This window comes from Varroa jacobsoni, unplaced genomic scaffold (genome assembly GCF_002532875.2).
Source record: "Varroa jacobsoni isolate VJ856 unplaced genomic scaffold, vjacob_1.0 scaffold_300, whole genome shotgun sequence".
In the NCBI taxonomy this organism is placed as follows: domain Eukaryota; kingdom Metazoa; phylum Arthropoda; class Arachnida; order Mesostigmata; family Varroidae; genus Varroa; species Varroa jacobsoni.
In genome coordinates this window covers 122,219-137,219 of record NW_019213202.1, presented here as the reverse complement: position 1 = coordinate 137,219, position 15,001 = coordinate 122,219, and the positions used below count along the sequence as shown (strand labels likewise).

The 15,001-nt window shown below is 43.1% G+C and overlaps 1 protein-coding gene and 1 long non-coding RNA gene across 7 annotated transcripts in view; one reads left to right on the top strand and one right to left on the bottom strand.

Moving 5' to 3' along the window:
- LOC111259159 (uncharacterized) overlaps positions 1-13,985 on the top strand; it is a 28,452-nt gene extending 14,467 nt beyond the window's left edge. Inside the window, exon 2 of the long non-coding RNA XR_002679452.2 lies at positions 13,231-13,985. This is a non-coding gene — a long non-coding RNA (uncharacterized LOC111259159). The remainder of the gene's footprint in view (positions 1-13,230) is intronic.
- The window catches only part of LOC111259157 (uncharacterized), a 91,784-nt gene that overhangs the window by 16,607 nt on the left and 60,176 nt on the right, over positions 1-15,001 (bottom strand). For 2 of the 6 annotated variants that reach the window (XM_022830914.2, XM_086967759.1), the window contains one exon: positions 1,276-1,668. In XM_022830914.2, the coding sequence (XP_022686649.1) occupies positions 1,276-1,492 (217 nt within the window). In that variant the 5' untranslated portion in view covers positions 1,493-1,668. Of the gene's footprint in view, positions 1-1,275; positions 1,669-1,952; positions 2,293-15,001 lie in introns of those variants that run through there. The other 4 variants (XM_086967760.1, XM_022830911.1, XM_022830907.1 and 1 more) reach the window with 4 other exon arrangements.

Here is a 15,001-nt window from a genome sequence, read left to right as displayed (position 1 = left end):
AGAATCAACAGTAGTATCTGGAAGCGGCGTTGACTGGCTTGTTCGCCTCGAGTTTCCAGCTAACGGGGGGTAAACGAAAGATGTCGCTGAGACGCATCGGCAACGAAGACGGCTCTGACAGCCATATTCTTTTTCTATCAAAATATATTATTGCCGTGGGCCAGTGTCAGTATGCTTTGCGTTCTGGCGGCTACTTGGGCTAGCCGCTCGGCCGGCAGACAAATCGGAGGGAAGCTTATACGCAGACTCGTTGGGGTAGAGGAAAGGCATCTTGCATATGCTGCTGCCAGCGACGCGGCCAGCTGCTGTTGTTATTGCTCGACCACTGAATATATCGTTGTAGCTGCTGCCGTTGCCACGTCTGCTGTTAATGCAACGAGTGCTGTGACGGCGGCTACTTGTTACTGCTTCTCTATTAATGTGGATGGTCATGATAGCAAGTCCCCACAGAGCAGACGGTTTTTGTCTGTCGCGGGCGACTGTTACAAAGATGTATCGAACGACTGAGGACAAACAAATATGGATGAGAGACAGAGAAAAGAAGCGTATGCGAGGTTCGCCCAGCAGGCTATTGTCCACTCGCCCGTCCATTTTGTTGGGGAGCGCCTGTGAACAAGGTCTGTTTGTCCCTAGGTTTACTGGCATCGGCGTCTTCAACCTACATTAAACAGACGCACAGAGGCGTAACATCGTGCAGGCATGTAGTTTCGACACGCGACCTATTTGAAAATGGTGTAACCTAATTCTACAGAAATATAACTCGACGTTTGCAGCGACTTGGGCGAGTGTTAGCTATCCCTTTATGTTTTCACTTCGGCTTCTTCTTAGCCTACTTACCTCGGAGTAGAATTCACGCGCAGCCGTTGAACTCATGTTGAGTTGAAGTACATGCATACGTACGACTACAATCGTTTGTATTCTTGTGAATTCCTAATCGCAATATTATTATGCAATTGCCTATCAGCCAGCCGACACCTCTGGTTAGTGACTTCAGAGGGCACACTTTAGAGAGCAAGAAACAGTATTAGTTTAGTAGGTCCCAGCGAAGCTGATCACAATGACACGTTTGAAGTTGTGCCGCAAGGTCTAACCTACACCATAGCAACAGGACTAAACAAACACGAATAAGGACCAAACGGGAAAGAATAAAATGCGATTTACCGTTTACTTCATGACTGTTAGACTAGGTACTCATAGAACATCTTCCTTCATTCTTTCTGCTTTGCGCTCGCTAAACAGCTATGATAGTGATGCTGTTGGTGTGATCGTTGATACCTTTGTCGCTTATGACGACGGTTTGGATGCCAGTGGCCTCATCGCGGTGCAGGCTGACCATGTGTTTGTCAGCCTTGGTGACCTTCCAGGTGGGTGCCATCTCCTTCTTCTCTTTGGCTTCCTTGCCGCTGGGTTTTGTACGGCGCTCCTCGGGGGGTTGTTGCTGCTGTGCGGCACCTTGGGCCTGCTGTGAGATGCACGACCCGTATGGGAACATTCTTCGAACTGCGCGACGCCAGAGGCCTTCACGTGGACCTCGTCGACTAGTCGACCCTTGCTGTTGCGTCTCGAGTTCCGGGGCCCTCGGCTCACCCTGAAGCGGCCTTTCCTCGCACGGGGGCCCGGCCACCCCACCTACGCCCGCGCATGTACCCGAATGACTCAGCTCATCCCCTGCAAAGACAAAACAGCACGAGCAGATGAAGCGAGAACTATAACAGGGTATAAAAAAGCTTCACAGCAAAAGCAGATTAAACAATAGTGCCGATATGGATGCGAACTATACAGTTAGGTTGTTTTGTAGACGGTACATAGTACAATAAATAGTACAGTATGCACAACAAATGCATATTGTTAAGCAAAGTTTTACAGCAGCGATATAACTGGAACAGCGAGCCCAACGGGCAGAGTGCCAGACAAGCTATATAGATAAGAAGCACATAATCACATTAACTAACACTAGGCCGTCTTAGCTATTGCCAATGTGTCTGTGTCAGGTCGCGCACGTGATACGTAAATGTCGAGCTAACCTATTATAACACCCACTGAAATACGACAGCACATCCAGGTCTTTTTAGAAAGAAACAAAGGAACCAACAAAGCTGTGGACGGTACCCATTCAGTGACGCTGGCAAGATCTGCTGTCATTAGCAACTAAAGTTATCGCATCCCACGATACGATACCTTGCGCTTACGACGACGCACGGAACAGGAAAAAGATGTTGGCAGTCAAGGCTCGAAGGGGTTAGCCGCGAGCCGACGACTGACCGCAGCTTATTTGATGGGTATATCTGCGCACTATCATTGCTATGATGTATAGCTCTGGCTGGCCCATTACGGGAGGGCTTTATGCTGTAGACTATGCGTCCGTGGATGTGTGTATAGAATGAGTATTCTTTTTCACAGAGACATAACAATAGCATCGAGAGTGCCGGTGATTTTCGAATTGCAGTGCGCGTTCGATTCCACAGAGAGGAGGAGTCATTGCGACCGCTACACCAGCGCCAGCGGTTCACTTGGCATTTTTATTAATATATCGTGCCCATTCGAAAAAGACACAGTCTGAATCAATCTGGCCAAGTTATTTCTTGTGAGTGCATCTAGGCTCCCCACTGCAAACGAACAACGCTGATATCAGCGGCGGGGTCCGCAACAGCTATGCCGATGTCGCCCCGCAATAGTGAGCTTTCATACGGCATCTCCACTACTTCGGCTTATTCGCTTGTCTGGAAGCGACCTAGCTCTAAATTTCCGCTTCGGGCACACGTCGACGCACTGCCATAGCGCTGCCTGTTGACTGAAGTGTTGCTGATCTCGAACAACAATAATACAGTATCGTCGATTCGTCCTTAAGGATGAGCATACTGCAGGTCTTATGCGAGGCTCATTCTCCTTCACAGAGTCCCTTTCTCGAAAAGGGAAACCATTTTGCGCGTGTAAATACAAAATTCATTGACGTTGATCTGGATGCGAATGTTTCCATTTGTTTTTATTTCCGAAAAAAAAAAAGTGAGACCACTAATGGAAATCTTACCTCCTCGCCTTACTGGTCTAATGCTTCATTTAAAGCTCAAGAGACATGTCAGTTATACTAGGACGCGAATATTATAGCTTAACGCATGGTTATATATTTCTTTGCAAATTTCGAGTCAGCCATAACTCTGATAGGGCATAAAAATGTACGATTCTTGCAAAGTATAGATCTGCTTATATTTATCGGTGCAATTTATAACGCAAAGGTTCAGTAGACTTTGTTAAAACTTGCTTCTAGCTAGGCCTCTCTCGCATCTATCTATAAAACTATGCAATAATCAAAGACGAGATACATTATCGCTGGCCCTCTCGAAGAGATCCACCGTCCAGATGTTTTAGACGGCTCCGGCTGTCGCCTGAATGGATAGCCAGAATAAGAAAAAGGTTCGAAAGGTGCGGTCGGTCAATGCGATCGCGGCCGATTTCGCGGCTGTTAGCAAAGTCACTACGATGATAAAGATTGTTATGATCTCTATTTGTTATATGGATTTTCGAGCTCAAACGATTCTACCTAGCAGAAATTCACACGCAATACATGCAGATTACGGTTTCCACCATTTTCTAAAAGTGGTTTTCAACTATGTCTAGATATTCACCGTTTCTTGTCCATGGTCTCACCAACTGTGCGAGCGAAAAAGGTCGCCACTGTCTTATTTGTAACGTCAGATGAATCCCTCTGCACACCGTGTTTCCGAAATGAAAAACGATTCCTCTCTCTCTCTCTCTCTCTCTCTCTCTCTCTCTCTCTCTCTCTCTCTCTCTCTCTCTCTCTCTCGCTCGCTCGCTCGCTCGCCTGCATCTCGAAGGGGGACAGCGTCGACTTGCGAGCCGTCGAGCAGTCGAATTGCGGCGGCAGAGTACTTGGTATAGTTTATCCTTTTTATCGTAGAGTTCGTCGACTCGAACGGTTATCGCGATAAGCATCAGCTCATCCGTTCGTTAGCTGGCCGATCAATCAGCCTGCTCGTCGCTCAGGAGGAAAAAGAGAAACCTTAAAGGTCACCGAGCAACAAGCTCGCTATCAAAGAGCCGTATTTATGGCTCTTTGATAGCGAGCGGCTAGTTTCAGCCACCTGTTCACACAAATGTTATATGCAACGCAACATATGCTACGTATGCCTCTGTGTTTCAAGTTTTGCGTCCAGTATCACCATGGAGCGTTCCATCAGACGGCTAGCTGGCTTCCAGAACAAAACGAACCGTGTGTCTATGCCCGGGTTGGAGCTAAACCTAGGGTTCTAGGTCTAGAAGACTAGACCTAAAACTAGATATGCCAGCGCGTCATAAAATCACTGCTGATGATGATCAGTTCGAATCACGATTATTCCCTTGATGTATGGAAAATGAACGACAATATTGGAACTAATGGAACTCGGACCTGATTCCGCCACTCCTTTCAACTTTGACGAACACGCAAACAAGCAAACATATTAGATGAAAAAACATTTTGATGGGCAACAGAAATGGCAATAGAATCAGCAATCCTCGACGGCCTCGAGGGCGACAGATCTTCTTTGTTCTGTGAGAGCGTTCCTCAGCATTTTACGTTGTTGCTGCTGCTGCTGCTACTGCTTCAGCGGGGGGCGGCGGCGTCAAGTGAAGGGAGGCAGGCCAACAAGTGACCGAGGCGAGAGGGGCAGCCAGTGTAGGCTATGCCCTGTTCATTCGCTCAGGGCATAACGTTCATCGCTGTTCGAGGACGGTTAGCTCGCTATAGAAGCTCATTTCTATCGATGCTTGCGCTCAAACAGCGTTGAAATGAGCCAATTTGCGATAATATGTTGACATTTAATGTGTGATTTTTCCGAGACATTCCTAGTGGCAACGGAAGCCTGTCTAACGTAGGAAAAGAGGGGGAATAGACTAACCAAAATCGTTTCGATTAAATAATTTTATTTACATTCATTATTAACAAATAAATACCTAACAAAGTTCGCCTAGTATTCCTTTTTGAATACATTCGGGCACTTATTTTTGGATAATTTTTATAACACAGCTTTTTTGTTGGCAGCGTTCTTGGCCATGCGCAGAATGTGAGACTATATTTAAATGGCAAATTAAACCACATATTCTTATAACATATTTTTTTTTAATTAATTAAAATACTCGATGAGAAGCAAGTTGTTTAAGGTTACACAATTTTTAAGTGTCGCTAATAAACTAGTAAAACAATAAAAAAGGTCGATCGTTATTAATTTGGGCTATTTTTATCTTGCAGTTAAGAACAATTCGCCATCATTGACAGTTTTTATCACTGTTGTTTTTGTTCAGGAACAGTGATGGTTTCACAGCCTGTGCTTTGCTCTGAATTATCTCTGTTGCTTTATTAAGCGGCATTAGACTTCCCATCAGTCTTTAACCCGATAGAAGACTAAAACGTCCATTCTCATAAAATATACTTTTAGATATTTCGAATATTCTAAGGGAAGGCATGGAGGAGAGCACCTACTCTCTTTTGTCTTAAAGTGTCTCAGTTGCGGCTGCTTCAGCCGTCTCAACTGAGACAAGAGTCCTTGGCGGCTAGGTGACTATTGGCATCTCTACGCGGCTACATGATGATTTGTCATTGGGAAATGGGGAAGCAGGAGTATACGAGCTAATTGGAGGGGTGACTCCAATAACTATGCTTGTCAATTACGATTTTCTGATAATTCTGAACGACACGATTATCATCGCCATAGGCGCCCCCGTCACGATCATGTGTGTCATTATCACTATCATCTTTCTTTTGACTGTTCCGTCATCTTTTTGATTAGCCGTTAAGGTCGCCCTAAAGTGGTCCCTGACACATTTACTTCCTCCACTCATTTATCTCGTCTGCTCAGATGTTGAAGGTCGTCTTTGACGTTTTAGTCGTTGAATTTGCCATTGGGGTCGAAGCTCCGCCCTGCCTGCTTTTTTGCTATTTCAGCTCTAGCGAAAACCTGAAAATAGGAAAAATTCCGAAGGGCAGGCCAAATGCTATATTAAAGGGAAAAGGCCGTCGCGAAAGAGGCAAACGGGAACAATCGACAAATTTCCATTTTACGATTTGATTTTATCTTTCGTGCCCAGGCGGATGACGGGAGCAAAGATTTCGGGTTCGAAAGCGCTTGATTGCCCCATTCGTGTGATCATTTTGATCGAAACGATAAAGCAGATCACATAAACGCTATGATTACTGCTCACCTTTGTGCTATTAGAGTTCAAGAACTCGCCAAATCATATGTTGACAGGAAGCCAAATTCAACAAATTTTTCACAGACAAAGTATAAACAGTATTATGGTGGAGCTTGATTCTATTAAATCAAAAGTTGTATACGAAATCTACGATGCCGGTTTACTAAATGTTAGGCAGATAATATGATAGACGAAAAAATTATGAGATCTAATTTACTACCGATACGGCATAGCAGCAAAGCGTCTTTTCTATAGTACTTACACAACAAAAGATGAGTGCATGTATATATATGTTTTATGTATTATGTTATATATATATATATATATATATGTTTTGTTTTTATATATATACCAGGGTGAGATCCTATTGACCGTCGTCTTCTTGGCACCATCAATATGTCACGAGAGTATCAGTCAACACATAGTTCATAATAACTGATGACAAAATTGACGGCGGTAGACTTCACCGTCGTTTTTACGTATACTAAATCGTGTGCACGCGCTAATCCCAGCTCGCGCTCTTGCAACAGGGTAACAATAAGGAAGACTGTAGTGATAGAAGTCAATAGAAACGATGCACTAAACGAAACACTACTAGTTCTTATAAGAAGAAAAGAAGATGATGAAGAAGAATATGTATCCGAGTAGAATTTTTTCTGTTGTTGTATAATATCATAATTTTGCTGCTGCTGAAGCGAGTAGCACGAGGTAAATAGGTCTCCTTGATGAAGAAACGTTTGAATTAGATACGACTTCACCCGTAGTCTAGTTTATTGCCATTGTCAAGCTGTACCAAGTATTAACAATTAATACCGCAATAAACTACACCACAGCTTTCTTGAGGCCAAAGTGACACGTATTTGTCATCGCAGACGCCGTTCTGATTTGTTTGTCCGTGCTTATCAGTTCCAATCCCCTCATTCTCGTTTATCGTTTATTTATATTATCAGCTCATTTTACACAAATACCCATACGTCCGTCCGTGTCTGTGTATGTGATCGTGCATATGTGCATTTAATCTAGCCTAAAGGCTCAAGTACAATTTGAAAGGGTAACTCAGACGATATCGCAACTTTTTGGCCGATGCTGCTTCGTGATGAACTCTGTCTAACTGATACAATGGTAGATATCATTATAACGCGTTTAACCCTTACGGCCTCCTCCAATCAATCGAGCTTAGGCGTACCCGAGCCTAAAGGGAAAAAATTCAAAGCGTCCTTGACTAACATCGCAGACAGCACGCAAGCACTCCTAGGTTGCTCCAATTATAGAACGCGGATGCAGATAGGGTTTGCATAAGTCTGAACACATGGCTTCTGCTGTTGAGAGAGCAGAAGTACATGAACAACGGAGGATAGACTTGCTTTATGACGATCTGAGGGTTGACATTATCTCTCATTTCCTAGCTTAAAAATTAAGTATTCGACATACATTGCTATAACCGCGTAAAGCACGTAGCATAGATCGACAAGCAAGGAAGCGCAACTGATGCATAACATAAATAGAGTTACAAAATAGCTCATAAAAAGCATAAAGAGCTTGCATTGACCGTTGCGCGTCCAGCTTCACAATTGCGTGAACTGGTTTGAAGGGCCCTAATATTTAGACAAGTAACCGTACCTAATTTCGAAAGCGAATTTCGGTCATAAATTTACCTATGGCAGGCATTTAGCAATAGCAAATACAGCGGCTCAATGGATGAAAATGTACGTCAAGTACTAGCAGCATCTATAATATCAAATTAACATACCGTACCCTATGAAGGGTTCTGGTGGTATTATGAAACGATCTTTTCATTAATGTTTCTATTTATTTAAGGAGTTCTTTTTCTCCTCTTTATTATTCTCTCCTCTCAGGCGACGTTTCAAAAGTCGCTTGTTCCGTTTGTCACTTAGCTGTCTTGGCTGCCTCCGAGGCTGAGGCCATAATTGACGTATCATCGTTAGATTAAAGGGCCTGCTGAAGTAAAAGTTGTCATACCGACTCCCTACAATTTCGACGACGAGCTTAGACAGGAATGGATATTTTCTGTATTTGAGCATAACGTCTATTTATCAACGCTAACGACAGTAGCCCATGTTCCAGGCTTTTGGCTTAAGGCTGCCAAAATGACAAAATCATATCTTACTTACCCTACATGAAGGAAGAATGCTGTGCTATGGGATTAACATGGTGATCGACCAATTGTTGCTAGTTTAGAGTGCATGCGGGCATGATTTAAGCCCCCATCGAAGGTGATTTATATGTATTAATATATGATATAATAAAATATATATAAATGTATCATTTTTGGGCACGATGAAATCGTGCATTTCTGAAGAGAGGACCACCTCAAAAATTGTCTGACAGGTACGAATTCAGTATATACAGAGAGATATCCTAAATGCAGAGGAAACAGTAAAGTAAAAATTGTGGCAATGCCACTGTTCGTATTTGTGTGCGTAGGTCTTGCACGTGGCGGAAGTTATTAGTCGTGCACACAATATGAACACTTCCTGAATGAATTTACCCCTGACGAAAGTACGTTCGTATGCCTGTTTGGCGGAACCTGCTGTTTCCAAACCGCTACCACTTATTTCTCCTAGGCCAATAATCGCACATGCGCACATCTCTTTCTTAATGGAAGGCCCTTTTGCCTTTCACTGCCAGTGAGTGTGTCCTATGAGTGGCCCTGTCGTATTGAATCATCGACACGAGGATCGTTTTGAGCTCTCTGGTTGTCGTGACGAACTGCGCCTATTTCAATAGAATGGTGTATACGGGATGCGACCTTCAATAGCGTTGCTTGGTGTCGTTCCAGCCGTTTAGAATTCGGCTCGAGCAGCGTAGGCCACGTATGCAGCTGCCTCACCACCCTGCCGTTTGGGTCATGGAGAGAAACAGGGTTAAAAACCATAGGGACAACGAGGAGTTCTACACGAGAGAATCCCACTAGAGCAGATAGCGGTTAGAGTCGGACAGGCAGTTAGAAGCATAAATAATCGCTTGCTAAACAACATAAAGAGATTATACAATGGCGACAGTTCGTAACTAGTCTTGCTTAAAGCCAACAGACCTGTTCACTTTGTTCTATTTCATTATTATAATTCAGCTGAGAGCTCTCGTTGACCCTACGGCCTACCGGCATTTTTGCAATAGGGAAATAGAGGTCATGTGTTCAAGTGAACGATAACAGTTATTAATAATAAAACTTCTTATAGAAAGTATGGCGTTCTGTTTGAAACAAGTAAATAATCACGTACGAAGGCCTTATTTTTAATTTTGGCATAAAATTTCCTTCGTCATAATTTTACCCCTATCATATTGTTTTTTTTTTCTACCGTAATTACGTTCTATATATAGAGTTATTTAAACTTTGCTAAATTATTTTACCATTTTCTACCATAATTATTTAAATCGAAAATAACGTCTCTTGATTTAGCAAAGGTGACTCCGTCCCTATTTAATATCGCGTTTTGCAAAACTAGTACGCTGTAAAATAAAGTAAATCTTTCCCGATCAAATGAAGAACTGCCTACAGTTGCTGCCTTTATAAGCAAAAGACCTATTTTTTGGCGCCAAATTTGCCAGCGTGAGAAATTTTTTTCGAGTTCACTTTTAAATATCCTTGGTAGATAACAAGTATTCTTAGAAACTATTGTATTTTTAGAGTTACCGGGATTAACAGGTAGTCACACCCTATTGTGGATCCAGTTGCCTGTTAAATTAGCCCTTATAGAAGAGTAATTGAAATCGTTTCATCTAAGTTGTAATAGTTTGGTTTCATATCTAGATAAAAAGGGTCCCCACATCGCAGTGCCATCATATTTCCTAAAGGACTGTATTATGCCATGATTGCTAACATGTCCCCAGAAACCCCTTTATATATTATTTATACGCGCGATTTTTTGTAATCTATTAGGGAAGTTATAATTTATGCCCTGATCTTATAGATACGTAGTGGTCCTTCTAGTTGAGGTACTAGTACCATTATAATTCAGAAACGTATTGGCATGCAAGATGGGGAAGGAGTTGGTGAGCGCCTTCTCGAGGCCAAGTGATCGATGGGCGATCCGATAGCGCCCACTGCGGCTGTACTCTTGTCAATGGCATGGATGGTGATAAAATTCCTTCGAGTAGATGGTAATGTGCGTGAAATGAGCCTATACATGGCTTTCTAAAGATTTTACCGTATGGATTTTTGTAGGAGATATCCTCACGCTGTTCCGTCTAGAAGAAACAGATTTGCTAGCTTTAATTCAGCTGCTTGCTAACTCAAAATATGGCCGTCATGGTCACGTGTACACCAATAGTTTGTTTTCCACAGCAACCTTTCCTATTAAAGCAGGTGCCACCGAAATAAGCTGGCGAGTAAAGATTATTAGCAAGCCAATATATTTCATGTTGTTCTCGATCCTGTCACTATCTCTGCGTGTGCTATAATCGTAACGGTTTTTGTTCTGCTTTATAATTGCGGCAGTCGACAATCTACGGCACGTATCAATGGAATATTACATCCTATGTATTTCCGTCACCATAATTATATGAAGACGAAGTATAAAGTGAATAAGTTGCATTTGTAGTTGTACTAATGCATAATCATTTGGCGGCGGCAAGAAAACAGCGGAGCCGAGTTTCCAAGAGACTAGCAAGTTGAAAACGGACGAAAAAGTAGGCCAAGTTGTACGAAAAAGGGTCGCGGTGCAGCGTCTGTCACAGAATGTGGATTACCGATAACTACTTGAGGCCTGGATCATAGGTTGGAACGTCACCAACAACAATACGTGTTCACGGCTGATCACATAAGCGCATATTTGTGCTGGTCAGGCCTAGCTCAATAGTGGTTCAAGCCCACTAATCGACCCAGAAAAGTGGGAAGAGTTGAAGGCTCGTGTATTTAAACGACTTGGATGGTAAGCACCACTTTCAACGTCAGAATATTATGTGCGAGTCCGTAGAGATGACGAGAACCTATACGCAGAAGAGACATCGTGTTGGAGCGTGTCAGATCAGCGCGAAGGTCAAGGTATTCCTAAAAAAAACAAAGAGTCACGTCTGCGTGACAACTTTGTAATTTCCTTACTGCAATATCGCTACTTGAAGAAGTTGCAGCTGCCTCGTTTGATGCTGCAACCATGTTCTGTCGCTCCGGGAAAGCGGATGAGCACGCAAGCATTCAAGAAACTGTACAGCAGACATGGAAACGCCTCTAAATCGGTCTCAAAACAGGAAGATGATGGTTTGGTGTGAATGTTGCCAAAGTCCAAAGCCTAGGACGTTAAACACCCCTATTTGAGGATCCACTCCCATTCTCAGGAACTTGCAATTAGACAATCTGCTGGGAAGAATGTCTGGGCGCGTACGCGCAAGGATCAACGAAGGTAGTCTCAATAACAAAAATAAGACTAGGTTTCAGCAAACAGAACAAATCCCACAGTATACTAGGGACGTCACACTAACGCTATTTCGCTAGAACAAATGTTGATCGGACGAGTGTTATTGACACCTGTAACTTTGGAATCTGGAAAAAAAACTAGCTCAGGGCGCGAGCGGTCTTAAACAGTATGTTGGGACGCAGACGTGGGTAGCGCAGCTCAGCATTACGGCCCATTTTAATAATCTACCACGCCCTAAATACTTCTTTCGCTATATCTGTGTAAGTGCGAAGTATTCGTAACACAACAAGTAAATTGTGTTCATACTTGTACTAGTGTGTTATCAAAAATTATATTTTTGATTCGCAGGTTAATATGTCGTGATCGATTTCTCTGCGTAGAAGCACTTCGAGACCAAGATTTCCGTCTCTTCAGAAACTCTTTCCGTAGCTCTCGCAGTACTACTTGTCGCTAGCGTTTGTTGCACCAGCGCGTCCCGGAGAATATCATCACATATAGTATGTACTTCTTCCAAGTCTCAATTCGAGCATCCCTTAGTGTAGCAACGGTCTGTTGGTCAGTGAGAACACGCGAGGGACGACTGGCTATGTTGAATGTTCTTGGCATCAGCGGCAGAGGCGATTGTGATATACTGTACTAAGTTTTTCAGTACAATATAGGCCGGTGAGGATTAAGAACCGGCTATGAATTTCAACTAACTGGTCAACTGAAAGAAGCTGTTCAGGCTCTGCCCGTCGTCATTTGGCACGCACATCTTACTTGATCGATGCCACTCCGTTGCTTGGAACGGCAGGCATGCAGACAATGGTAATAAGTTGCGGTTCGCTCTCTCGTTTGCTACAAACGCACCTCGGCCTAGTGAAATCAGTGAGGCAGATTTCGGTTCAACCAATGGCTGCTTCACACGAGACAAAGGAAATACCCTGCTAAGAGTCGGCTTCTTCAGGGACAGGAACTAGAGAAACTACTGTAGCTTCCTGCGGCGAAAGTAGAAAGATATATTGACGAAGTTCTAGTGAGCCCACTGTAGAAGATATGTGCCAAATTCAAACTTTTTGTTAAGACATTGAATAATACGATCATCAACATCTTGCAGAAATCGTGTGAGCATATTTCGAGGCACGTCGAGCCTTTGTCTTTAAAGGTTCGATAGGGTACAGCGAGGATTCATCCTAAAAATAGTTTTTAAATTTAGTCTTCTCAGTGTTGCAAGACTGGCGTTCATTGCGTTAAATTAGCTAAAGTCCTAGCGAACACTTCTGTTGCAAATTTTCGAAACAGCTAACTTCGAGTGTCCTTAAAGCCTGACATTAGCATTATTGTAAATATGATATTTAATTTATTTCACCGTCGTATTCTTAAAGAAATACGAAGTAATACTTCTCTTTGATACGAGCTCGTTTACGGGTCTTTAAGCTTTAGCCGGTTAGAAAATAACTCAGCAGACAAGTAGTTGGAGTGCGAAAGTTGCTGGAATCTCGAGATTACCTCTCTTCTCCTTTTACTCTTTGCAGCTTCAATGTTTCCGTTGTTCCTCGCTACTTTCGATTACATCAGAGGTAGAACACTTCATTTCTAGACACGCAGATTTCCATTTTCCCGCAAAAGTGCAAAAAAGCACTAAACAGCACAAAAATTGAGTAAACGTCCACTTCTGTCCGTGTTTCAGACTTACCGGCATCTCCATCGCGCACTCAAAAGGAAGCACACACTACTAATATCGACGTAAGATGGAACACGTAGCATCGAGGACCCAGAAATTGTGGCACGGACAACGTGTGGCTTCTTATACCAGGAAAAGGTGTACATATATATATATATATATATATATATATATATATATATATATATATCTGTATTTACGCTCTGTAAGAGGCAATTTTTTAGCTAAAATCCTACGAATTCTTGCAAGACTAAACAGCCTTGATGCTAGCATAAAAAAGGAGAAAGTGGAGTAGGGGGGACTCTGATATGCATTCGGTCGGAAGATGGCATAAGACGCCATGCACAAACGAGAAAAAAGGGGAGGTGGGGACAAACAATTAATGAAATATCTCCGGTTGCCGCTTCGTTCTTTATGGCCGATGAGAGTGTGGGCGAAAGCTAGTTTTTGCCTACAGCGACCTTCTCGCATCTCATTTTCGTTTCGACAGAGTCTGTAGCAATCTGAGCGGCTTGCAAAAGCCGAGCTTTACGAAGTCATGTGGCCTTCAGCTATCATGAGCTAAAAATCAATTTTATCTATTTTATGCGTTCGAGAATTGACGATGACCAACCAACGATAAAAGGATAATAGCAGTGGCCAGCGCACATACACATTTAACTACCTAATATTAGTATAATGTATGAAGAAAGGACCCAGTTAAATTGACGCTGTAATGATATCAACATGTAGGACTTAAACAATAAATGATCAGAATTCTACCTACCGTATGTTTAGTGGATATGGATGAAGCCAATTCTATTGGACCCAGAAGAAAAAGCCGCCTTCTGCTGAATGAACAGCTGAAATGACTGTAGCTACGTAACCGGGCCAAGGCAATCTTAGCAGAAATGTGCCCAGTTAGTAACAGCACGAAGTTTGTAAAGGGTCGACGTGGTCATATCATGATGACCTCCGTGATCTTTCTTTCACATTTCTCTCGAAGAAAAGCCGCTCTTCCGGAAACGAAGAAGGGAAATATCAATTCTGTCCGTCGCGTCATCCCCAAATGGGAAAATGGCCGACGAAGAAACGGGTGGTGGCTGAGGTATGCTACACGGGAACGTGACTACCAGCTCGAATTGGGGGTAAAATGAAGAGCATGACTATGAGGCTAAAAGCAGAGGGAACAGACCCGAGTGTTTGATTCACCACGATTGACCACAACAGCTACCAGGCATGTGTACTCTCTAGCAGATATTTAGGACTGGTACCATGCGTCCTTAGGCAACCACGCGAAGCTATTCCTTTTAATTTAGTTCTTCGCTATCGTAATAGGACAATTTCGTAATGGGCCTGACGCCGCGAGCGAATACGAAGGGGCTAAAGCGACGGCTACAGTTGTCATATCCGTATCGCTGACAAGTATTGCAGCCCTGTACCGCATCAACTCCTTTTTGTAAACGCAAGTATTCCATATTACACAGGGTATACGATTCGTTGTACAACGCAGTCAATATTTTCCTATAATACGCAGAAACTAGACAGAATCTACAGAAGCAACGACAAAGACGACGACGACGACGATAGCCACAAATCTGTAAGCAACAAGCCCCTTTGTGGATATATGTGTGCGTGTCAGAGTATAAAAACGTCATATCCAGAGGCCCGCATCGCCGAAGAAGGACAGTGGACAAAAACGAGCGAAACGAAAGTTTTTTTGAACATGCTGTATCCAACGCCAGCACCAGCCGCATTGGTGCGTACGTTGTAGTCAATATATATATATATATATATT